This window comes from Apteryx mantelli, chromosome 19, assembly GCF_036417845.1.
Source record: "Apteryx mantelli isolate bAptMan1 chromosome 19, bAptMan1.hap1, whole genome shotgun sequence".
NCBI classification, from domain to species: domain Eukaryota; kingdom Metazoa; phylum Chordata; class Aves; order Apterygiformes; family Apterygidae; genus Apteryx; species Apteryx mantelli.
Window position 1 is genome coordinate 7,114,990 of NC_089996.1, and position 23,745 is coordinate 7,138,734.

Genomic DNA, 23,745 nt, shown 5'->3' on the forward strand with positions numbered 1-23,745 from the left:
ATACAGTTAAGAGTGGTGTGAAAAGCTGGCTGGAGAAATGACAACAGGATTTGCAAATTCCTTCCTGGCTCAGTGTGGCAAGATAGGCTGCTGCCATCTGTGTACATCTGTTTTTCTGCACACCCGCCTTCCACACGCACATATCCACAGGCTCTTGCTGCATAACAGGTGGGTCATCCCTAACATGAGTCCAGAAGGCGGTGCTATTTGGTAGGGATAGAGCCTTTGTTTAATTGGGAATGGCAACAACTAGGAGTGGAGCAAATCTGTTCCAACCTAGGATTTGCTGCTGATGAATCTTGTGCAGTTATTGTGTCCTGTTTCTGTGGCATTGTGCAGCACGTATCTTGGTGGCTGACAGGCAGACAGACCAGCACCAGTTTCAGTCCTACCTGTTTGTTACAGCCATGAGGAGCAGTGGCCTGAAGTTCATAGGCAGCAGGTAGAAAGCAGCGTTTGTAGAAGGATCTGGTCCAGCACAAATTCTGGCCGCACTGATGCAGTGATTTCAGGACAGTAAATTTTTATCCTGTAAACTGGCCAGCATTGTAGAGTTCCCAGCTGGCAACAGTGTCTGCTGCAATCACCCTGTCTTGTTCTGCATAGTTAAACCAAACAAAAAATCTGAATTAGAGAAACCTTATAACTTCTCTGTGTCTGTGTGTACACAGAAGGGCATCTAGTGTTGCTGAATCAATTTTAACCCTTTTCCTTCTGAATTATAGATGACTGCTGTCAGATCTGATGATATGTACGTCATGAACCCCCCTAGGTTTGACAGAATTGAGGATGTGACTATGCTGACCTGCCTGCATGAGCCTGCTGTCCTGTATAACCTCAAGGACCGTTACAGCTCCTGGGTGATCTATGTAAGCTCCCTTTCATTGCAAAGGAGAAAATCCAAATGCCAGGGAGATGGACTTTAATGACTCTTCTGTTCTGTTTCTTTTCTGCAGACCTACTCAGGTGTCTTCTGTGTCACTGTCAACCCCTACAAGTGGCTGCCGGTGTACAACCCAGAGGTGGTGTTGGCCTGCCAAAGCAAAAAGTGTCAGGTGGTCCCTCCACACATCATCTCCATCTCTGGCAACACCTATCAGTTCATGTTAAATGGTGAGCTTCAGCAAAGAACTGTGTCAGAAACATTGCTTCTGCTAAAGGCTGTTCCTGTCCGCCATGGGCTCACTTGCCCTCTTTGCCACCTTTTATTGTGTGCTATCACACTTTCTATTTTTGTATTATGTTGCAAATTAACTGCTTTGGCTCCTGACTCTTGAATTGTGGAATTACAGATGCCAGTTTTGTCTCTGGGTGATGCAAAACCAGCTCCAGACTGTTTTCCCTGTCTGTTGAAATAGGCTTTATTTTTGAAATGTTGTGCTATTGTACTCCACGTTATATGCATTTCTGATATAGGTGCTAAGCTAAGCACAATAACAGGAAACAGTGCAAAATGTAGCTGCACTTAGATAGGATGCACTATCTGGGAAGTCCCTATTCTACAGACCGGCATGTAGCTCAAGGCAACAGCAGGTAGATTCAGAACAGAACTGGAAGAAACCTTTTTGCCAAAATACGTGGTTTCAGTTGAATTAAGTCCTGTCCCATATTAAATAGTAATAAAATTATGAATAGTAAAGACAGAAAAAAAGAGGAGGGTGCAAATAGAAAAAGGTGGAAGAGAGAAGGAAAAATGGAGTATAGGTTGGAAAAGAGAGGAGGAAGGAGAGACCATGCATCTTTTCAGTTCTGCTTGCAGGGTCTGTGGTTCTCTCCCTTTGATGGGCACTAGTTCACTGGTCACCTGAGAAGGAATACATTTCCCTATAGCTTCTCTGACAACAGTTATTTTTCCCTTTGACAGAGCATGAGAATGAGTCTATCCTAATCACTTAAGTAGATCTGTTGCTTTGAATTCTGTCTCCAACAAAAAGCTGGCAGGTAATTCTTCGCTCTCTGCTTTCTTTCCATAGTGGAGAATCCAGTGCAAGGAAGACTCTGAACACGAAGCACGTTATCCAATACTTTGCAACAATTGCAGCTAGTGGAGGCCTGGCCAAGAAGAAGGAAACCTGGATAAAGGTATGAGGAGAGAAGGCTTGATGGAGGGACAGTTCAGGACCTTATTAACTTGTGGCTGTGGACAGCATTGGCAACATACATTGACCTCAAAATACGAAACCTTTTTTTATTAGCTTCAGCCACTCTCTCAGAAGAGCTGCTGTCAGATACAAGCCACTGGAGCTGCCATTGTCACTGCTACTTGATTGCCTAGGTGTAGCTTCCCCTGGACTGAAACTAGGTCTGGAAGATTGGAGTCCAGAAACAATCAGAAGCTCCAGTTTCTTAACCCAGACCAGACTGTCCCCATGGCTGAAAGATGAGAGTTCTGACCATAGGAGAAATTCTGAATACAAGCAAAACAAATTATTTATCATTTACACAGAGTGCTGATTCTTGGTGCTGTAGCTAAGAAGCTAGCACAGTAACAGGCTATTCATCTGAAAAGAAGAGCACTTTGTGGCACACATCATCAGGTGAGCTGTAATATAGCAAATTTTTTCCACCACATATCCTGTGGTGTTTTCAATGATTATTCAAAAGTTATCACAGGGTACACTTGAAGGTCAAATCATCAGTGCTAATCCACCGCTGGAGGCCTTTGTGAATGACAAGACTGTGAGAAATGACAACACCTCACAGTCTGTAAGCTATTGTGCTCCACTGGGTTTCTCTCTGCCCTCCTGTGTTTCTAATCCTGTTTGCCTGCTTGTTAGTTGCAAAGGGGAACCACTGGGCTGGAATAAATGTTCTTCTAATTTCTTAGTTGTTTGTTAGATACTGATGTGTTTACAGCTGTTTCATACTCACAGCTATGTGGGCTACAGAGTCTCTTCCTACAGACTCCTTGACTCCACAGTTTGTTTCATTATCATGCTATTATTCTTGTTTCTTTAACTTCAACAAACCATTCCTCTTTACCCACCTTTGAATATCTAAGGCAATTCAAACTCATTTGGATAGGCTGTTTCTCAGACTCAAGAGAGAAAAACATTCTGGCATGTTACCCCAAGGATGTCACACTGACCTCTTCTTTTTGTCTACTTGCCAGGGTAAATTGATTCAAATTCCTTTTGATACCACTGGAAAACTGGCCTATGGTGACACTGAGACCTGTCAGTATATGAGAGGGGTTTAGGGCTTTGCTTTTTAAATTCCCTAGAAAAATTCTGAGGAAAAACTGCATGCAGACAAGGCCTCTTTGGGCTTGTGGGAGGCCATTTTACTCTGCCTTACACCATGCTGTTCTTGTTGGTGTGGAAAGTCCAGTTTTTATATGGGCCAACTCCTGTGGATAATCTTCAATAAAAAGGTGAGCAATTTTTTAGGTGTAAGATGGCCAGATATCCTGCTCCACATACCATATATCTGAACTCTTCATTATGGGGAAAAAGTCCCTCCCGCTTTCCCATATAGCTCCTCCAGGCTTTTCTCCCCACCATCATGGCCTGCCCCACCCCTGCCCCATATCTGCTCCAAACCCTTTTGCCACACACTCAGCTGCTCCATCCTCATCCTCACTCCATTCTGCCCATCTCATTTTGAGAACTAATGGAAGAAGAGTGCCCCAAGGCAGTGATATGGGCGGGCAGATCTGTGCACGCATGTGTAAGCAGAGGAATGCTGAAAAGAAGTAGGGGGTGGAATAATCTTTCTACGTAGGATTAGAAAGTCTGTTACTAAATACTATATCTAATTTTGGTTTACATACTTCAGGAGGAATGTGAGAAGCTGGAAATGGTTCAGAAAAGAGCTACAGGATAAATGCAAACTCAAATGCAGTGAGAGATTTGAATCAAACTATTTAACTCGTGACAATGTATGTTGAAAGGTGATTTGTTTGTGGTGTTGAGAACCTACAGGTGTAAAGGTTTCTAAATATGGAGGAACCTGTCATCTAGAAGGCAGGTGCGAAGCAAAAGCCTAAAGGTGGGACCTGAAAAAGGATATTGTCATTCTAGAAGTGAAGTGCACTTAAGAACAGTGCAGTTTTCTTACAGGAAGGGTGAAAAGCTTGTCTGGTAACACAGGAGACTCTCAAGGTTTGAAGACTTCAAATAAGATTATAATTGCTTTTGTAAAAAAAATATGTACTAACTTAGTTGCAGGACATGGGCTAGATAAACAAGGCACTGGGAAGACTCTATGCCTGTGTTACAGAGGAAGTCGCATTAGATAGCCGCAGCAGTACCCCTATTCATAAAAACTGTGAATCTTTGAATTTACAACTAACCCAATGAGATGCCTTGCAAAACTTAGAGCAAATATGACACAGGTCAATAGAGCATCTCAGGTCCAAAGAGTGGTCACACCTTCAATGGCCTCATTCACAACAGGAGCTGTAACACATGCTCTGGGTACCTACTGAACTGAGTTACTTCTTACTAGTTTATTATTTAAGGATGAAGGTATGGGTTAGACTCAACATTCCTCTGTATCTTTAATATGACAACTGTTCCTGTAGTATCCTATGCCCTAAAATGACACTGACAATTTAGCTTTCTTTCTTTAAATTGTCAGACATCATCTTCTGAATGCTGGCGCCGTTCCAGAAGGACAGTATATTGATAGCAAGAAGGTGTGTGAAAAGTTGCTGTCTTCTATTGAGATAGATCATACTCAATACAGATTTGGACACGCTAAAGTAAACATTTAATTTTTCTACACAGTGAGAAATCATTTGTTGTATTAAAATGTAAACCCAACAGTGACTGATCTATGTCCTTTGATTACAGGTGTTTTTCAAGGCAGGTTTGCTAGGCCTCCTGGAAGAGATGAGATATGATTGCTTAGGACAGCTGATCACTCTCACACAGGCTTTCTGCGGGAGACATCTCAGGAGACGAATTCAAAAGAATGTTAGACCAAAGGTTTTTTGTTTCTTTGTTTACAGTACTGATCACTTTGATTTCAATAAGTCCATCTTCTGCATCCAGTACAACATCCATGCATTCATGAATGTCAAGCACTGGTGCTAGATGAAGTTGTATTTCAAGATAAAGCCCCTGTTAAAAAGTGCAGAAACAGAGAAAGAAATGGACATGATGAAGGAAGGGTTTGAGAGAATTAAAGAAGAGCTGACAAAATCAGAAACCAAGAGGAGAGGACTAGAAGAAAAAATGGTGGCTCTAGTGCAAGCGAAATATGACCTGCAGCTGAAAGTACAGACTGTATGTAATTTAAAAACATTTTTGACTTCTCAGGTTACAGCAATTTTGTCTGACTGTTTAGGAAAAGACTGGGTGGAAATTTTGATAGTTCATATTCTAATTGCATAAGAAGCAGGCGATTCCTGCAAGTGCCAGTTCCAATGCATGCCAATGAAACACATATCTGTTTTCTCTAAAAAGGAAAGTGAAAACCTGGCTGATGCTGAGGAAAGGTGTGACCAGCTGATCAAAGCAAAATTCCAGCTGGAAGCAAAAGTCAAAGAGGTAATGGAAAGATTAGAGGGTGAAGAGTAGATGAATGCTGACCTGGCAGCCAGGAAGAGGAAACTGGAGGGTGATTGTTCTGAATTGAATAAAGATATTGAAGCTCTCGAGTTAACATTGGTCAAAGGTGAAAAGGGAGAATATGCCACCGCAAACAAGGTACTTTTTATTTCTGCTATTCACATGTTTAATAATAGTTATTCTTTCTATATATAGGCTGGAAAGGGAAGTCAGCTTCAACAGTAATATGGTGTTACATAAGAGATGTATGAGTATGGTGTTAAATTTGGCCACCTGTATTGTTCAGGAAAAACAGCTTATAAGCATATAAAAATGCATTAAAATGAAACTTCAGAATTACTTTGTGACTTCAGAAGGGTTGAAATGTAACCAGAGATATTAAATAGTTTGACCATATAAAGCAATTTATTAAGTCTTTTCAGTGGTCTGGCAATGTGGTTATTGCCTTTGGGTGATCACCAGCCTATATAAAATGCTTAATTATTTGTGGCCACCACTTACTCTGCCTTACAATAAGTTAAAAATCTAAATGAAGAAATAACAGGTTAGGATGAGACTATTGTGAAGTTAGTCAAAGAGAAGACGACCCTCAAAGAAACCCACCAGCAGGCACTGGATTACCTGCAGGTGGAGGAGGACAAAGTCAACACCCTCACCAAAGCAAAGATCAAACTGGAGCAACAAGTGGAACATGTGAGCATGTTCAACACAAGGAGAAGAGACAAATTCTTAAATTGTCCACTCAGTCATCTTTACATGTGTTTACATTGCAGGTTGAAGTATGTCTAGATCAGGAAAGAAAAGTTTGTATGGATCTTGAATGAGCAAAGAGAAAAGTTGAGGCAGATTTGAAACTTGTCCAGGAAGATGGATCTGGAGAATGCTAAACTACAATTAGATGAAAAATTAAGGAACTATGCAAAAAAATTATTGATAAATTTACTATTTGCTTTCAGATGAACATATATTCTTTTTATCAAAAGAACATTTCCTTTACTTCTTCTTATTCCTTTATAGGAAAGACTGAGTTTAGCAAGATGCAAAATAAAATTGAGGAACAGCAGAGTTCAAGTATACAATTGCAGATGATGATCAGAGAATTGCAGGCAAGACACCTTATGTAACTACTTCTCCAGTACAGTTAGCTTGTTCACAATGCAGTGACGTGACCAATGTTTGTCCACAGTTGGCCACTGATAAAATCTGTGACTGAGTCACTGTAATTATCTCAATACTTTGTAAGAATATGCTCTACACAATACAAAGCTGTCAAAAGTTAGGACAAAATCAGATCTTCTTTATATTCAGGACACACAGCTGCACTTGGATGATGCTCTCAGGACAAAGGAGGAAGACCTGAAGTAGCAGGTGGCCATGGTGGAGCACAGAGCAAACCTGTTGCAGGCTGAAGTTGAGGAGCTACAGGCAGCCTTGGAACAGATGGAGCAGTCAAGGAAAGTGGCTGAGCAGGAGCTGATGGGTGCAACTGTATGTGTGCATCTCCTCCATACCCAGGTATTTTGCTTTGCTACACCAAACATATTTGTGTGGTTGAGAGATTCACAGAGTAAGAATCAATAGTAATTCGTGCCCTCTAGGTGTAAGAGACCAAGAATCAGGGACTCAAAACCTCTCCTCTTTCTCTCCTTCACAGAACACCAGCCTTCTCAATACAAAGAAGAAGCTTGAAACTGGTATGGCACAAATCCAAAGTGAGATATTCCTACTGAAGGAAAAAAATGCTGAGGAAAAAGCAAAGAAGGTGGTTACAGGTGTGAGAATGTTACTGCATCTTTCTCTTCTAGCCTTATGGATTTCCCAGTAGTGTTGATGCTGAGTATTAATCCAAATATTCTTGTCACAGAGTGGACAAAGACTTAGTCTGTGGGCCTCGCCGAAGATGCTAGATGTCAGTCAGGCAGAAGGACTAGAGCAAGAGGCAACTTGTCCTGATAGATGAGTTACTGGGGGTGTTGTCATAATAACAAACTAAAAGTTGGTTAGACTAAAACAAAAAAAACCTTTCTCCAATGCTGCATGAAAATGTGAAACAGCAAAAACCCTGCAGTATTGAAGCCAGTGACATTTTTAATGCATTTAATTACTTATTTTTTCAGGATTTTATTTAAGCACTTTTCAATTGGGAATTGTGAATTTCCATTCAAAATTGTTGCTATAAATCATTCTGTTCAAGACCAGTGAAGCTCAGACAGGCAATAGGGCTGGTGCATCATGGAACCCAACCTGCTAGTGTTTCCTGATGCCCAGGATCAAAACAAAGTCTTAATGTTTAAAAAAATTATTTTGAGTTAAAATAAAAGAAAATATCTCCATTTTCTTATTAAAAAAAAAGTAGGTCATTTGAGATATTGAGTGAAACAGAAATAGAGCATAAAAATGTAATATATTTATGTTACATATACATACATTTAAATATGTATGTTAAAAATGAAGGTATACATTTGTTATACTTTAAGTATATATGTATGCATATATGTTATGTATTATATATTTAACATTTCAAATGTAATTAATTTGTTTGCATGTCTTTCAAATGGAAGATTTTGACCTTTTCAGGTAATTTGCTGCCAAAGTAATTTGTTGAATTTAACATTATTCGTAAATAATGATACTCAATATTTCACCAAAACGTTTCCTTTGATTGTATACCAATTAAATATTTGAGAGTAAAACATATCCTAGTTTTGTCTTAAATACCATATAGATTGTTTTAAACTATTTTCTTTCTAAACTGCTTTTTGTTTTAAGCTATTTTGCTTTCCTTGTAACAATCCAGGCTATTGTGGCAATAACACGGCATGTGCTCAGGCACAGCACAGAGACTCCATTAAAGTCCATGCATGATATGCAGAGAAGCTCTTCCATTGTGCCATGCCCTGCTCCCACAGTTGAGCTGTGGCTCTTGCTTTACCCTGCAGCATCTGGGTGTCCACGAAGATCACAGTAATTACCATACAGTGGGATAGAACTTCCATCATTTTCTGTCCTTCTAAGCATTGTGTGTGCAGCAAGACAGATAGTTCCCCATCCTTTTTCCTGCTGTTTCCTGTCATGTTTCTGTCACTATCACATCACTGGAAAGAATTAAGCAGGAAATGTAATGGTAGGAATGTTTGGCAGGAACCAGGAGTAAATCCTCAGGCAGTTCACAGCATGCCCTATTCTTTCATATTCTTCCAGTTTCTTGTGTGATTTCTGTTCCAAGGAACCCCTGCTGGCAGAAAAGCTGAAGAAGGAGCAGGACACCAGGGCCTACCTGGAGAGGATGAAGAAGAACTTGGACCAGACAGTGAAGGACCTGCAGCTCTGTCTGGATGAAGCTGAGCATCTGTCCCTGAAAGGAGGCAAGAAGCAACTCCAGAAGATGGATTCCAGGGTGGGTACCAACACTGAACATGAGTTTCAAAGGTACATGACTTATCCGCTCTCTGTCCCGTGTGAGGGTCCAAGTCAATTGTTGATTGATTCTCCAGATCCAAAAGTTAGAACTTGAGCTGGAAGGAGAACATAAGCTGCAGAGGCTATGAAAAACATTTGCAAATATGAATGGCATGTCAAAGAGCTTACTTTCCAGGTGGATGTAATTAGAAAGCTATTATCCTAATGTTTTATCTCCCAAAGACATATAATTGCACATTCCCTTTCAACAGAATGAAGAAGACAGGAAGAATATGATGAAGTTACAAGATCTGGCAGATAAACAGCAGATGAAAGTCCTATCCTACAGAAGACAAGCTGAGGAAGCTGTGAGTCACCGAACCGAAGCAAATACTTACACAGAGTTTTCTAGGACTGTCATTTCAAATGTTGGCTCTGTGCCTCGGCATGTTGCTGGATGGTTTTAATTCCTATTGTTTTGTCATTTCAGAATGAACAAGCTAATACTCAGTCTACAAATTCGGCAAAGTACAGGATAAGCTAGAAGAGGCTGAGGAACAGGCAGATATTGCTGAGACTCAATTCAAAAAGCTCAGAGCTAAGACCCAAGAACTTCCTTCTACAAAGGTAAGCCTTTAAGGCAGGAGGCAGGTGTGCAGTTTGTTTTGAATGCTCAAGCAAGTCAACCAGTAGATACATGGTTTATTGGCAGATATAGTCATCTTGCAGGAAAGACAGCTCTAGAAGAAGGGACTTCTGCATTTCAGAAACTGGTGCTGAGCTTTTCCTTCTTGCTAGTGTCATCACAGCAGTTTCATCAGTTAAGAAACTTCTTCATGAAGGGAAAGAAATGGGAACTAACCTAACTCTGAACATTCCCAAAACAGCTTTCCTTTAGTAGGTGATCTATGAAAACTTACCTGGCTGATCTTGTAGGAGATCCTGGGAAAACTGCACTGCATTTTACCTTTCACGATCCCTCCCTTCTGGGCTGCAGACTTCTTTAGCTTACACTTTTATAGGTACTCAGTTTGAATTCACTTCCCATCTCCAGTGCCCTGGGCATCTTTCCTTCTAGCCAAGCAGCCGTTGGTAGGAAGAACTTATTTCTTTTTCTCCCATGCTGCTCCCTACATCTCTCAACTCTTTGACTCTCTAAGAATACTGTGGGGAAAGTCTAATGTACATGTTGTGGTTCTGGCTGTCAGCCTTAGGCGGAATTTATGTTCTGACCTAGAAACGGTCTGAGTATGCAACAGCACTGTATCCTTAGCTGAGCTTCCCTGGCAGTTGTCTATCTCCATTCTAAGACTGTTTGGTACAAGATCCAGCGCCTGCTTTTCCGAATGTGTCTGAGCACATGTAACACCTTTTCGCTGCCCTAGTCTAGCTCAGTTTGTGGCTGGAGGTGAAACAACCTCAGTCCACCGTTCACAAAAATTGCTAGTGCCCAAAGCACATATCTAGGAAATGGAGGACCAGGCTGCCTCCTGCTTACCCACAGCCTTCTCTTCCTCATACAGCATTTTAACTCTAAAAGAAACATCGTGGAGAACATGCTTCCACCTAAAAGCTTTAGCCTGGGACTCAAAAGAGCTGGATGTCAGTGTTGGTTCTGCAACTTTCAATGAGCTACTTCACCATGTTCCGGTAAAGGGTCTTGACTCCTCGGTGCTTGTCAGGGTATGCTGCTGAGACCCCCATTGAGGCACTCAGAGGGCTGAGTCCAGGTCTCCCACTTTCTGAACAAAAGCTCTAGACATGAGGTTACTTTTTAGAGGGAATGGTGAATCCTGAATTGACTTGAAAGCCCTGACAGGGGCAAGATTTCCGTTATCTCCTATTAAGTAGCTCTAAGTAAAGTTAGGTTAAAAGTGTTTCCTATGGGCAACTCTCTATGCAATGTGCTTTAGTTTTAGATCCTGATCTGAGGTGCTTGATACTACGCACTATAGGGAGCCTGTGCATCCAGCACAAATTCTGGATTCTACTCTGGGTGGCCTAAAAATTAAACATTGTAATGCCTAAATCTTTTAATAGATCCAATAGATCATAGATACTTTTGCTCCCTCCGTGCTTTACATTCCCTTTTGAAAGTGCTGTAATACTCCTTGCCCCAGAGAGGGGCCACATGTTGTTTAGGCACTGCAGCAGTAAGCAACACTTTAGAAAAGCCAGCAATCACCTATCTCCACTTTAATCCATCTGTCCTAGAGCATGACATTCAGTGATATGCAACATGGGTCACACCCTTCAGATACTGCTACACTGACCTCCTGGGTTCCCCTTGCACTTCCTAGCTGGATGCTGCATTCAAACACATGATTTTAGAGATGGACTAATGGACTAAACAAAATCTCTTCTTTCCCAGTGGTATCAGGAGTGAAGAATGAGTTTCCCCTGGGGTGTACAAAAAGTATATCTCTCCAGCTGTGGATTTTGCAGTAGCTATAGGTATTATTAGGAAATGATCACAGAATCACAGGTTGAGGTTGAAAGGAACCTCTGGAGATCATCTGGTTCAGCCCCCCTGCTCAAGCAGGGTCACCTAGAGCACATTGCTCAGGATCATGTCCAGACAGCTTTTGGATAACTCCAATATTAGTAGCCCTCTTCTGGATTCGCTCCAGTAGCTCCACATCTCTCTTGTATTGGGGAGCCCAGAAGTGGACACAGGACTCCAGATGTGGCCTCACCAGGACTGAGTAGAGGGGGAGGATCACCTCCCTTGACCTGTTGGCAATGCTCTTCCTAATGCAGCCCAGGATACCGTTGGCACATTCCCTTAGGAGTGTTTAATAATGATCATTATGTACTGGTCCAGGCTTTCCACCCACTCCACTGAAAAGATAACCTCATAAGATACTAAATTAAATGCTTAATAATGATCCACACGCACTGTGGACCATAGTGACCAGTCACTTCTCAGTCAGTCTAGCCATAAGTATCCCTAAAAACTGCACCAGCAGTGTGAACCTTTCAAGATAGGCCTTCAGTTGCCAAGATCCATCCATTGTTATGGGTACGTGGGTCTGGGAATCAGGACAGAACCTGAGTTTTTCATGCCACATGGGACAGATCTGGATGTGTCACTCTTTTGTGCTCCCACAGGGTTACCTATGTTTCTGCTTCTGCTGCCTGGAAGCAGAGCTCTCTCTGAAGACTGCTTTGCTCTTACATCATGTCACTGAGCCTAGCCCACAGTGTCAAATGACTGCTCACACAGTACAACATCCAGCTTCACAGAGCTATAGAAAAATAGCTGTAATTTGCTTAGGAGTGGCTGAGCAAAACTGATAGGAAATGACTCTACTAATTGCTAAGAAAGTCTAGCAATCCGAATCAGGGGATTGCCATTAATCTTTACAGAGTATCCAAACATCAGCTGTAACATAAGCCTCCCAGCCATCCCTTCCCTCTTCTGCTGCTCAGTAAACTTTGTTGGGTGCTGATGCCCCAGCTACGCAGTCCCTGAGGTTCTTTCTCACCTGCTCAAGCACAGTGGGCAGAGTATGGCAGACCTGGCAATCCCAGGAGAAATGTGGCTCTAAGGGGATGTGGCTTTGGCAGTATAACCACCATCCTGACCTCACCATCTCCCTTCTGCAGGCACAGGAATTCTTTCCCAGTTCAAAGTACTCAGTGAACTCCCAACCTACTTTCTTCTGGTTTAGCGCTTTGGCTCTGACTCACCACAGGGTTCGCAGAATAGCAGGCAAATGGGGGAGCCTGGCTTTCTCAGCTGGCAGCCTTGAGTCCCCAGGTTGAACGTATCTGGAGGCTGCGATGCCTGCATGGGCTTAAAATGTTTGTGCTTGTAGATCTGGACTGTCTGACTGGGAGCTGAGGCTCCTGTAGCATGTCAGCATGACTAGAGACTTATGGCCTGCTGGTGGTAACACAACAGTGTGGAAGGCCTGCGGTCAGCTTTGTGTACTGTCAGTTTCATGTGATAAGAATAAAATAGATTGAAAGAAATGCGCGGCCAAGGTCAGAAAGCTTCGCAGCCCCAGTTACCCCAAGGAAGTGTAGCCCACTCTACACAGGGTGATGGTTCAGTGCAGAGCCCCAGCTGCCAGCAGCACAAAAAGGAGCAAATGGCTGCTGGAGAGCCTCTGAGGAAAATGCAGGGGAACTGTAGCTGACATCCCCACTACACAGCCTGCCACCAGACTGCATCCAGAAAGAAGCTTTTAACAAATTTGTTTAAGATCCTGGCTGAAGTTCCACCCAGCAAGGCTGTCCTGTAGGAACCTGAGCCTCCTTCTATGGTGACAAGAGGCGAGGATCAAGCTTTCGCCTTATAGTCAGCCTGATCTTTAGGCAAGCTGTCCAGGAGGGGCTGTTCACACCACCTATGCTCAGTTGCACACTCTCGTGGTAACGCCTGGGCTGGGCCCAGCTAGCATGGAGGTGCCTTGCAAAGCCAGACCCCTGGGGGTTATTGGAGGAGTCAGCTTAGCTCATTAGCCTGGTGGAAAAAATAACCCGCCTATCAATGAATAATTGCGCCTCTGCTCTGTCAGTTGAATCACTGAGTTTTCAGCTGCAGGAGTGCTAGAAATGGCTAGTAACAGGTCAAGAAGCTGCAACTGTGCCAAGAGGTGTTTTGACAGGAGCTGGCATCAAATCCATCCCCTAAGGTTGTGGCTTCACATTCAGTGGCAGCACTTTTTAAGATACCTAATACATATTCACCCTCTTGACCACTTGTTTCTGCCTGATACACCCTTGCTGTGCATTGGCCCACGTGAGGGTGAAGCCCTGAGGGAGACTGACTCGGCCAGCTGATAATATAGGCAGCAGCAAGACAGAAGCTTAGGGACCAGTGCACGCCCTCAGGAAGGGCTTCATAAGCCCAGCTTGGCAGTGTTTGTGGGACTGTGACCTGGCCTTGTGTCCCCTGCAAATTCACAGCTCCCTCCCGGCCCCAGATCCTGGCCTGTGAGATCCCAGCAAATCACCCAACAGCCTCCTCTAGCCCAAGCTTGGGAGGAATGAGCCCCTCCTGACACCCGGGGGCACAACAGCCGATCGATCGGGACTTCCCAAGTCAAGAGTCTGTCCCCAGAAGGGGAGACAAGGCAGTGGGGGCTGCCCGCAGAGGCCCGGAGGTTGCCCCTGCCAGGAGGATCACTCAATCACTCGTCTCCCTTCATCCTCAGTGTCAAGAGCTAAAAATAGCCGCCTCTTGCAAGACTCCTGAGCTGGCTCATGCCTGTTGCTGTAGTTGATACGCTTCCACTAATAGCTCCCGAAGACATTCCTCAGCGGGTAGGTTGCCTTCTATATCGCACCGCAATGTGTTGCCACGTCAGGGTAGGACAACTGTGTTGTGCCCTAAGATGGCAGATGCTATTCTTATCTCAGAAGGATTTGCTCAGGCACAGCTCCTTTCTCAGCCAAAATGTTAAAAATCAGCAGCAGGCCTGAGTGTGCTCTCGCTTGAAAGAGCATAAATCAAGAGGGATCCCTTTGAAGTGACACTCTGCAAACGCAGCACCTGGGCTCGCACCATGCTCTTCTGGGGCACGGCATGGTCATTTGATCCCAATGTTGATTTCCAGTTGGGAATTGATTTAGGGTGGGGGAACATCACTTCTCTTGGACACTGGAAATGAAAAAAAGGTCCTGTGGCCCTGGAAGTGCCCTTTTTGCTCATCAGAAGGAGGATTACGGCTCATGAGTCCTTCTCCTGGGTGAGAAAGAAGACAGAACTGGGGGTTGCTCCAAGCTTCCTCCAGCCCAGCTTGTCAGGAGGGCCAGCAGTGCTGCAGAAAGCCATGTCCCTTTGCTCATCCAGGTAGAGCAGGAGCAGTCCATGAACATCTTTAGATCAAATACAGAATTGGGGCCCCAGTGCATTAGGTGTAATGTGAGCAATTAAAATCACCTTCAAGCGGCTCTTGTAGAAAGAATTAATTAGCTGAGAAGTGAGACACAGAGGAAGTAAGAGTAACCATAGTGCTGAGGTAGGATTTATACTGTACTTGGGAGTGCAGGGAGGTGTCTGGGATGATGAGAAGGAGATGGATGTGCGTGAGGAAACAGGATAAGTGATTAGATGGTGGGGGATGACGGGACAGAAGAAATGACATCTCAGGGTTAGGTCTGGGGAATGAGGGGAAATTGTTGGGAAACCCTACAATAATAATCTGAAATTGACAATCTGACTTTAAACCCACCTCAGCAGAGCTTTTTAAAGCTTAATTTTAGTTCTGAAGAAATGATTCATTATATTTAATCTGTAAAGTAAAACTACGTTATTTTATTAATACTTCTCATGGGACAAAATTCACTCATGCCCACACACTGTGCTATGTGGTGCTGGCTACACTGCTGAGAAGAAAATATCCCCAGGCATTTTCTCAAACTCAGGAGCACAAAATATATTGGGAGGGGGCTATGAAAAGCCAGGCTAACTCCATGCCTTCCCAGAGGAAACTGCCTAATAAGTTTAATGACTCCTGTCCCCTGCTGGAGTGTGGAAGCCGCCAGACACTGACAGACCTCAGCTGTCCCTAGCCTACTCCCAGAGCAGGGAAAGTAGCCGGGGTTGTGGTCCACTGGCTGTGACAGCTACTGCTATCTCTAGTAGGGAGTACACGGATGGGGATGTGCGGAGTGACCCAAGTTAGGTGCTGCTCCTGCTCTGGTGGCCCTCACCGCAGGGACCTGAACTTGTCAGTCTGTGTGAGCCCAGCTCCTAGCTACTACCCATGCATACATTTTCTGGAAGTTGAAGAATCTGCAAAGGAAAAAAAAAAAAAAGAACCCACAACTGGAGGAAGAGATGAGAGCAGGGACTGAGCAGCTCTGAGTGGCATTAGCCACTCCTCCCCTCCTGGGTAGGAGGGTGTAGATGTGTAACAGAGAAAGGACTGAATTAGTGGGTCTGAGGCGGGGGAGGATGGTGCACGCAGCATGTTCTGAGGAGACCAGGAGCAGAGGCCGGGAGTAAAAACTCACTAATGGCCACCACTATAAAGCCTACCGGATTATCAGGATCAAAGTGGAACATTGATGCGAGGGAAATGGAACATGAATGCTCGTTACTTTGTGGAGAATGAGAGTCATTTTGCATTGATACTCTATTTGTGGAAACAGGCTGCTTGTCACCTGATAGGTGCTGGTGCAAAGGTCTTGAGAAAAACATCAGTCCATAGTGGCCATAAACAAACATCTCTCAGAGAAAGTTTAAAATAGATGCAGCTGATGGGATCATATACAGCTTCTGTTCTATATGGACTGCAGGGGATCTCTTAAGCTCAAAAGCAGCGATCCAGGAATAGCAGTACAAATGGTAGAAAACATTTCCCTTCAGACACTCTTTGTCAGTAAAGCCAAATTCGACAGTTCACCCCACGAGCTCCTGTCACCCACAGGAGGAGGAAATCACCTAGCAATTGAGCCTTGCTGTTAGGATTTCATGCCAGTGCCCTTACACCTTCTGGGGAGCAGGCACCACCGCCCCACACATGCCCTCCTGAAGTCAGGACAGTACTGCTGGCAGAAAATATGAGTCAGCATGCATGAAGGCTTTGGAACTGGGGCACAAAGAGGCAAAGACCAAACTTAGCAAATGTATGGGGAAGACAGTAGTGCAGGGAGTAACAGTGCATGAGACAGCTCAGCTCTGAGACCCTGTGAGGCATCCTGCTCCAGGAAGATACTGGCAAACTGAAGGGAATTCTCAGGGAGCAGCAGGCAATTTGAGGGACCTGGAGGGGCTGATCTGGGAGGAAAGCGATATACACCTGTGTTGCTTGACAAAGCAGTGACTGAGCAAAGCTGGCACTGCATCTCAAGCTGGAGAGGATATGGGATATATTTTTTCAGAGCAGAATCGTTACTGAGATTTAAAACAATGTCCCCTTCTCCTCCGGACTAAATGCAGACCTTCACAAATACTCTGTGATAAGTCACTTGGAGAGAAAGGTCTGTCCTAGTAGCTTTTAGAGGGGAGAGTAGGGAATTTCTTCAGGATATGGGGATACTAGCACTGTAAGATTCCCTAATTGCTAGTCTCCCACACGAGGCACCAGCAGCCTGAGACCCTGGCTGCTGGCAATTTGGTGGCATGTCTCCATCATTGCCTCCTGCTGGAGCTGTTCTGTTTTGCACAACTGATTTTTCTCTTCAAGGGAAGAGGGGCTTTTACCCTTCCCTTGGCATCTCAGATGGATGCTCTGAAAGCAATTAAGGAAACATTTAGGCTGAGGACCAAGGAAATATGTCTGCCAACAGAAAGTATGAGGTTATTGACAAATTTCCTGAGGATGCAAAAGGAACTTTTTTTGCAATATAAGAAGTTAGTTTGGAAAATACCACTAGAAAATCCTATGTATCTTGTTGGTAACTGCACTGCAGTGATTCTGGCACTCGGTGTGGTCATCCAACGGGAGTGTCTTAACCTTGAAGAGTCTAATGTTTAATGTGAACAGGTTTATACAAATTCCAGTGTAATTATATTTCCACTTACAGCACTGAAATCTGCCCAGCAGTGGTATTTCTGCTTCTGTCACAGATGAGTGTCAGCAAATGAAGACATTTCTTGTTGCTCTCTTTTTTAAGATCCAGTTACTGCTGGTGCTAATATTATGCATCTAATCCTGATTTTCCTTCCCTCCCCCTCCCTCCCCTTTTGCCACTTGCTCTTTTTTTTTTCTTTATCTTATCCTGAGGCCTCTCAGCCTGCCCACCCCACTCCCCTGCTCTGTAACAGGAGACCCTCAGCTGCTTTGGTGGGTGATGGAAAGGACATTCTGAATGTGACCTCCTCAGCCAAGACCGAGGCCATTTCTACTGATGTTTGCTGGGAACATGAGGAGTGTGAGTAATGGTGCAACTTTGACACTCATTCAAAAGCTTCTCATCCTCAAATACCATGTCGCTGGTTTACCTGTCTCTCCTCTACTCTGTTAGCTGGTTCTGTCTCTCTGTTAGCTGGCCACTCCTGAGTGTCACTCACTGTCACTTTGTTGAAAGCCACTAAGATGTCATCCTTGTAAAGGAGGCTGTATAATCACCAGTCATAAAAAACCTTTATGTAGCTGAAACAGAACATTGACTTCTCTGTCCATACAATGTCCCTGACCATACCTGGACCAAACACTACAGAAACTCAGTCTCTTGAAAGGAGAACCCAGATTAGGAAACACAAGGTCACCAGAATAGTGAATAGTTGCCTGCAAACATCGAGTCAGTGCTCACTGGTGGCCACAAAAGGCAAATAGAATATTAGGAATTACTAGGAAAATAACAGAGAACAGAATAGATGTCATTTTACCAGGCCCACAAATCACCTACTACATGCAGTTCTAACCTGTGCAACTAGGAAGAGTACAAAGAAATGTGAGAAAGTTCATAGGAGCAGTGCAGGGACAGGTTGTCCAGGTTATGACCTTTCACTTTGGGGAAGCATCAGCCAGGAGGGAAGATGATATACTTACATAAAATTAGGAATACTTTGGAAAAAGTGAAATCGGATTTTCACTAGTTAGTCAATATACGCTCATGCACAAGCTACCAGCTGGACCTTTGCTCTGGGCTGGTATGACTGCCCATATATTCTCAGATTTATGAGACAGTATCTCTGCATGATGCTGTCCTTCTGCTCTGATATTCCTACAGAGGAGCAAGCCTTATAGAGATACCGTCTTCAGCTAGAAGATGGACAAAGTGCCACACACAGCTGCTGTTTTACATCCTCTCAAATGGACTGATGATAATTTTTGTAAAGCAATCACAACCTTTTGTGTTCACAAGTGCTCAGGATTGTTAGCACAGCTATGAGCAGTGAAATTCTGGTTGCAAGGGCAACAGAAAGCAAAGTTAGAGAGATTTCCCTTAGTATGCACTGAAGAGCTGCTCTCCTGATCTCTCCAGTGCTACAAAAAGACAGGAAGCAAGCAGCTTTTCATACAGGCTGGTAGGGCAAGCCCTTCATGACTATAGAACAATCCTTCCACCTCTCTGTCTTACTGCAGTGGCCTGGGATTTTTCAGAGCACTCAGGTGTCATCCCATCTCTTCTTACTATAGAAACTTAGATGTTTGTCATGCTGTGGGCAGGTCTGAAAGATAAGGGCATGAGACACAGATGTCCAGGGACACCACAAGGCAGTCCAGACAGCCCCTTCTCTAACATGGTTCTCCAGAGAAAAAATGGGGAGAGAATGAGTCTGTGCCCACCTGTGAGCTGCCAGTCGACTGCTCTGTGCTGTTCTGAAGGCAGGGCTATTCTGATATTGGTCCCCCATATCTGCTACTCAGGGCCCTGTGGGAAGATGAAGGGATGCAGGTTTTCCAGCATGTATTGGGGTGAACCGAGGGCTGAATCAGACTGTTGGCGAGGAGGAGAGGAGATGATTAGTTCCTGTGGGCAAAGACATGTTTGGGCAGCAAAAATGCTTTTTCCTTCATTGTATCTTATTTCAGTTTTCCTGCCTTATATCCCTCTGCTGAACCTGATGCTTGCCTCCCAGCTAGGCAGGTTGATAGGAGTGTGTCCCTAGGGGCAGCTGTCATGAGAGTGGTGATGCACCCAGTGAATATCTGTAGTGGAAATTTTTGGGGAGGAGAGAAGCCCCAACTATACTACACAAAATGCAATAATCACAGCCAACCTGGAGCCTCAGGGCTGTGCCTGGGTAGTCTACCATGGTGCAAAAGGCAGCCATCTGCATTTCCAGAAGGGACTCATGGCAGCTGGCAATTGTGTTGTTCTTGTGATAACTATGGTCTTTCGTATCCTGAGAACCTTGAGATGACAAGGCATGATTTGCTCTATTTGTGCTTGAAGAGACAGTCCAAACCACACAATGTGGATGAAACCCTTTCACAAACACTCTGCCACTAACCAGTTCCTCCAGATGTAGTATGAATGCCTGTCTCTTATCTTCCCCAACAACTGTTTGCCTTTTTTCCCTCATAGCCTTCCTTCCTCATCAAATCCTCAACCTAACATTTTTCTTCTTTCCCCGCTCTCTTCTCTTACATTCCCATCTTCTACCCCTCAGTCTCTCTCCTTCCTCTCCCCCCCACTCCCCGGATCTCTTCCCTTCCGTGGTGGGATTTCCCTGTCACGGCACTCAGAGTGCTGCAGGCCAGCCCTTCCCCCTGCACACCCTCTGGGTCTGCCAGGGCACACATGCACTGCAGCACTCTGCTCTCCCAGGTGCACCTGTGCTCAGTTACAGGCGGCCGTAGGTCTGTCAGAGGAGACACTGGTATGTGAGTGGGCACCTGAGCCCACTCATCAGTTCCAGGGCATCTATCCACAAGAGAAGGCTTCCAACCTGAGCAGAAGTCTAGCAGCTCTGAGCTCTCTCCAGCCTCCCATGGGGCTGACTAGCAGGGGATGCAAAGGGATCTCTGTTAAAGCGGATGTCTGCTGTATCCTGTAAGCATTACAGGCTCCATGCAGGGGTGAGAAATATAGGAATATAGGGTATTGGGAGCTAAGGAAGCTGATGGTTTCTAAGGTTTCATACAGAGATAGTAGAAATGTGCTTGTTACAGAATACTACTTGTTTGATTCTGGGTTTTTTTAGTTTTTGTTTTTCATGAAAATAAGAACAAATGTTGACAGAAAGCTGCTTTTCCTTCCCATTATTGGCAGTGAAGGATGATACAGAAAATTCAGTGCTGTTTTCAGTAAGGTTTCCCATGTGTGCCTGATTTTGCTCTTGCCACATGAAATGCATTTCACAAGCCTGAAGTGGTTTGTGCTTTAGAAGGCTTCACCACATGGGTGCAGGTTGGGGAATCATGTGGAGGTGGAAATCTGGGGTATCCTCACAGGGGAACAGGGATGGTGAGAAATGTCTGAGTTGTGAGAGCCTACATGATGCTTTAATCTCACCCAGTGTGACCACTTTTACGGTCTCTTTTTCTGTGAATGCTATGTTATGGTCAGAAACAACACACGGTGGTCTTAGCTGCTGCTCATTGTACTACACACCTATTTTCTGAAATATGGTACCTAGTGACTCAGAATGAAAAAGGTTTGTCCCAGATCCATAGACTTCCTTAAGAGGGCTGGGGAGATGCTGATCAGCACACAACTATTGCCTTGAATATGTTGAGCCTTTGGTTACAAGAGGACCCTCCTCTACTCTGCCTGCCCTACTGCTCCTCACATGGCATACTGCTCTCCGATGTTACTGCTTTCTGATGTAATGATGTAATGTAATGTGATACATCTTGCTGCCCTGTGAGCTCCACAGTTGTCTGACTCTCTGCATGGCACTCTGGTCTTCAAGGACTGAAAATTACCAAAGCCTACTGCTGCTGAGGACATTTGCAGATGGCATGTTTAAGAAACTGTATTCTGGAATTAGTGTTCTGGTGGATTTCTATGACACATTGCATGGAATTAACTATCTCCAGCAATGCCGTGAAATGACAGGTTCATGCCCAATGTTCTACTGCAGAATAGCTATTTTCAAGGAGTCCAGGAAAATCTGTGTTTCTCAGCACAGGGCGTGAAGCTGCAGATATCTTTTCTGCCTAAGTTTGAGCAATTGTTCACTTTGGATGGATGGAGGGAACCTCTGTGTTAGAGCTACAGAGGTGTTGGGATTTCTGGAGGTCTTTAGTTCAACTTCTCACTTCAAGCAGAGAGATTGCCAGTGTTGGTCAGGTAAGTCAGTGCTTTTTTAGCCAAGCCTTTGGAACCCCTTAGGGACAGAGGCTCTACAGCCTATCTGGGTGACCTGTGTCATTGCTGCATTACCCACTAGTGAAGAATTTTCCTATGTCTAACTGGAACCTCTCAAGCCACAATTTATGGTCACTGCCTCTTGTTACATTGCCTGCCACTAATGAGAAAAGTTTGGCACATTGTTTTTGCAACTACTCCTCATATAACTTAGCCTTTGTAACTGCCCCTCATGTAACTTCATCAGACTAAACATGCCCTCTTCATTGGACTAGTTTTCTAGGCCTTTGACCATTTTGGTAGCCTTCTGCTGGACCCTCTCCCACTGGTTCACATCCCTCTTGAACTGGGAAGACCCAAACTGGACAAAGTATTTCAGATGAGGATCACCAGTGGCGAGTAAAAGGGATAATTGCTTCCCATGATCTGTTGACCACACTTATCATAACACAGCCCACTACTTGCTTTGTCTTGTTTGTAGTGAGAGCACTCTTACCTCATATTCTTCTGGGCATCCACCATAACCCCCAAGTCCTTTTCTGCATCACTACTACTGAACTAGTTAGTTCCCAGCCTGCACTGACACTTGGGGTTATTCTTTCCCAGGCGTGAACTTTGCACTTGTCCATATTGATCTTCATAAGGCTTCTAGTGGTCCAGTCTTCAGGTTTTTAATGTTCCTCTGGAATGAAGTTCTGTGTTATTCATAAATTTGATGGTGAATTTTGTGTCATCTTCCAAATAGACTTCTTAACTTCATGTCAGTTGAATGTGTGTTCTGCAGGGAAAAAAAAAATCTTCCCTAAAAGCCAATGATCTTCTCTCTTGTTTTTGGAACGGGTGTATGGGAAAAGTTGCTGGGAAAGAGGAAGGAAGCAAGACTGACAGTGGCAGCCAATAAGGCTGAAAAAGCTGTGAACAGTGCAAGCACTGACTTTAAAGCATGTGACACTGCACAGCTTTAGAGATGGAAAAGGGCACACGTAACAGCAGTTCCTCCTCCATACTGGAATTTAGTAGTTCCCATTGGTCAAAGTCTTAAATGTGCATTATGACCAAGAGAAGATATGGGGAATTTCATTGCTGAAAGTAAAAAAGACCAGAAATGGTTGTCTCCAGTCACTTTTTTCAGACATAGAACATGATGTGACTGCAAACAGATGTCAGAGGTTTGTAAATATATCTTTTCTTCCTGCCTCTGGCAGGGCAGTCTGTTCTGGTTAGAGGAGCAGAGGGCCTGAGACTAGTTCCCAGGATGAAAGACTGGGGACCACCAGACTAGGCGAAAAGATTCCTTATCCTACTCCAAAACCTCCTTCCCTACAGGTACATTCTCAAGTTTCCATTTCATGATCTTGATAGCACTGAATATGCATAAGAGGGAGGTTCCCACTGTCCTACATACTGGCAGTCTGGAGGTACTTCCACTTTTAGCTGTACTGCCTTACTAAAATGTAGCCTTTCACTCCTTAGGCTGTCAGCTAACCACTGGGCCCAGGGGAAGAAAATACACATCTTAAGGGCTGGCAGCAAGTGAGGCAGCTGGTTGATCTCCGTCTCAAGACGGATCTATTTTCAGCATGCCTGAATCCCCTCTCCTCCAGGGGAATGTCAGCACTCCAGTGCCTTGCACACACCGCATTACTGTGCAGGACAGTCTGTATCCAGAGACGGCTTTCAATGAGCCTCCTCTCTCTTGACTGTGCTGTGTTTTGTTTCCAGTACAAGTGGTGTCCAGCCCTGCAGAGATGGAAACAGGATTGGCAGAAGATTAATGGCTCGCAGGAACCATTTCATTCTTTTTGCATCATGACACTTGTCCTTTCAACAGATCCCTTCCTTCTCAAGGACAAGTTTCCTTTTGGCTGCCCTGTTGTCTGGATGCAGAAAATAGGCCAGAGATTTCCCTGATGCAACTCATTGGAACCTCTGGAGTTAAACTACGGTGAAATCTGGATCATCTACTTCAAATTACAGACTGCTCCTTTGTAAGAAGCTGGAAAGCCCACTATGCCAGTGTCACATAAGTTAATCACCTGGATGGGATAGATAAGCTTACATAAATACACACGCACACATGCACACGCACACCTATGAAACATATATAAAGGAGCTTTTATATATATGAAAGCTTATATATATATACACATATACACACACACACACA

General features: G+C 44.2%; 2 protein-coding genes across 2 annotated transcripts; both read left to right on the forward strand.

Annotated features, from left to right (window-relative positions):
- The first annotated feature begins 146 nt into the window (after positions 1-146).
- On the forward strand, positions 147-2,533 carry LOC136993681 (myosin-3-like). Its single transcript, XM_067308404.1, has 4 exons — positions 147-168; positions 726-869; positions 957-1,113; positions 1,974-2,533. Exons 2-4 carry the CDS (start codon positions 726-728, stop codon positions 2,000-2,002), a joined length of 330 nt encoding a protein of 109 aa, XP_067164505.1. The 5' UTR covers positions 147-168; the 3' UTR covers positions 2,003-2,533.
- A 775-nt stretch (positions 2,534-3,308) lies between these two features.
- LOC106496866 (myosin-7-like) lies at positions 3,309-23,489 on the forward strand. The gene is given in 14 exon segments (XM_067308623.1): positions 3,309-3,373; positions 4,955-5,231; positions 5,412-5,495; positions 6,534-6,622; positions 6,825-7,031; positions 7,171-7,288; positions 8,743-8,913; positions 9,011-9,047; positions 9,050-9,111; positions 9,188-9,283; positions 9,406-9,436; positions 9,439-9,542; positions 17,600-17,747; positions 23,410-23,489. Coding segments are annotated over 9 exon segments (762 nt in total). The 5' UTR covers positions 3,309-3,373; positions 4,955-5,231; positions 5,412-5,495; positions 6,534-6,622; positions 6,825-7,031; positions 7,171-7,255.
- Positions 23,490-23,745: the final 256 nt, after the last annotated feature.

Excerpts from the sequence above, each read along its gene's own strand:
- LOC136993681 (XM_067308404.1), top strand. The coding sequence starts at position 726 with ATGACTGCTGTCAGATCTGATGATATGTACGTCATGAACCCCCCTAGG. Across the intron at positions 870-956 it reads ACAGCTCCTGGGTGATCTAT|ACCTACTCAGGTGTCTTCTG; the intron begins GTAAGCTCCCTT and ends TCTTTTCTGCAG. Across the intron at positions 1,114-1,973 it reads CTATCAGTTCATGTTAAATG|TGGAGAATCCAGTGCAAGGA; the intron begins GTGAGCTTCAGC and ends TTCTTTCCATAG.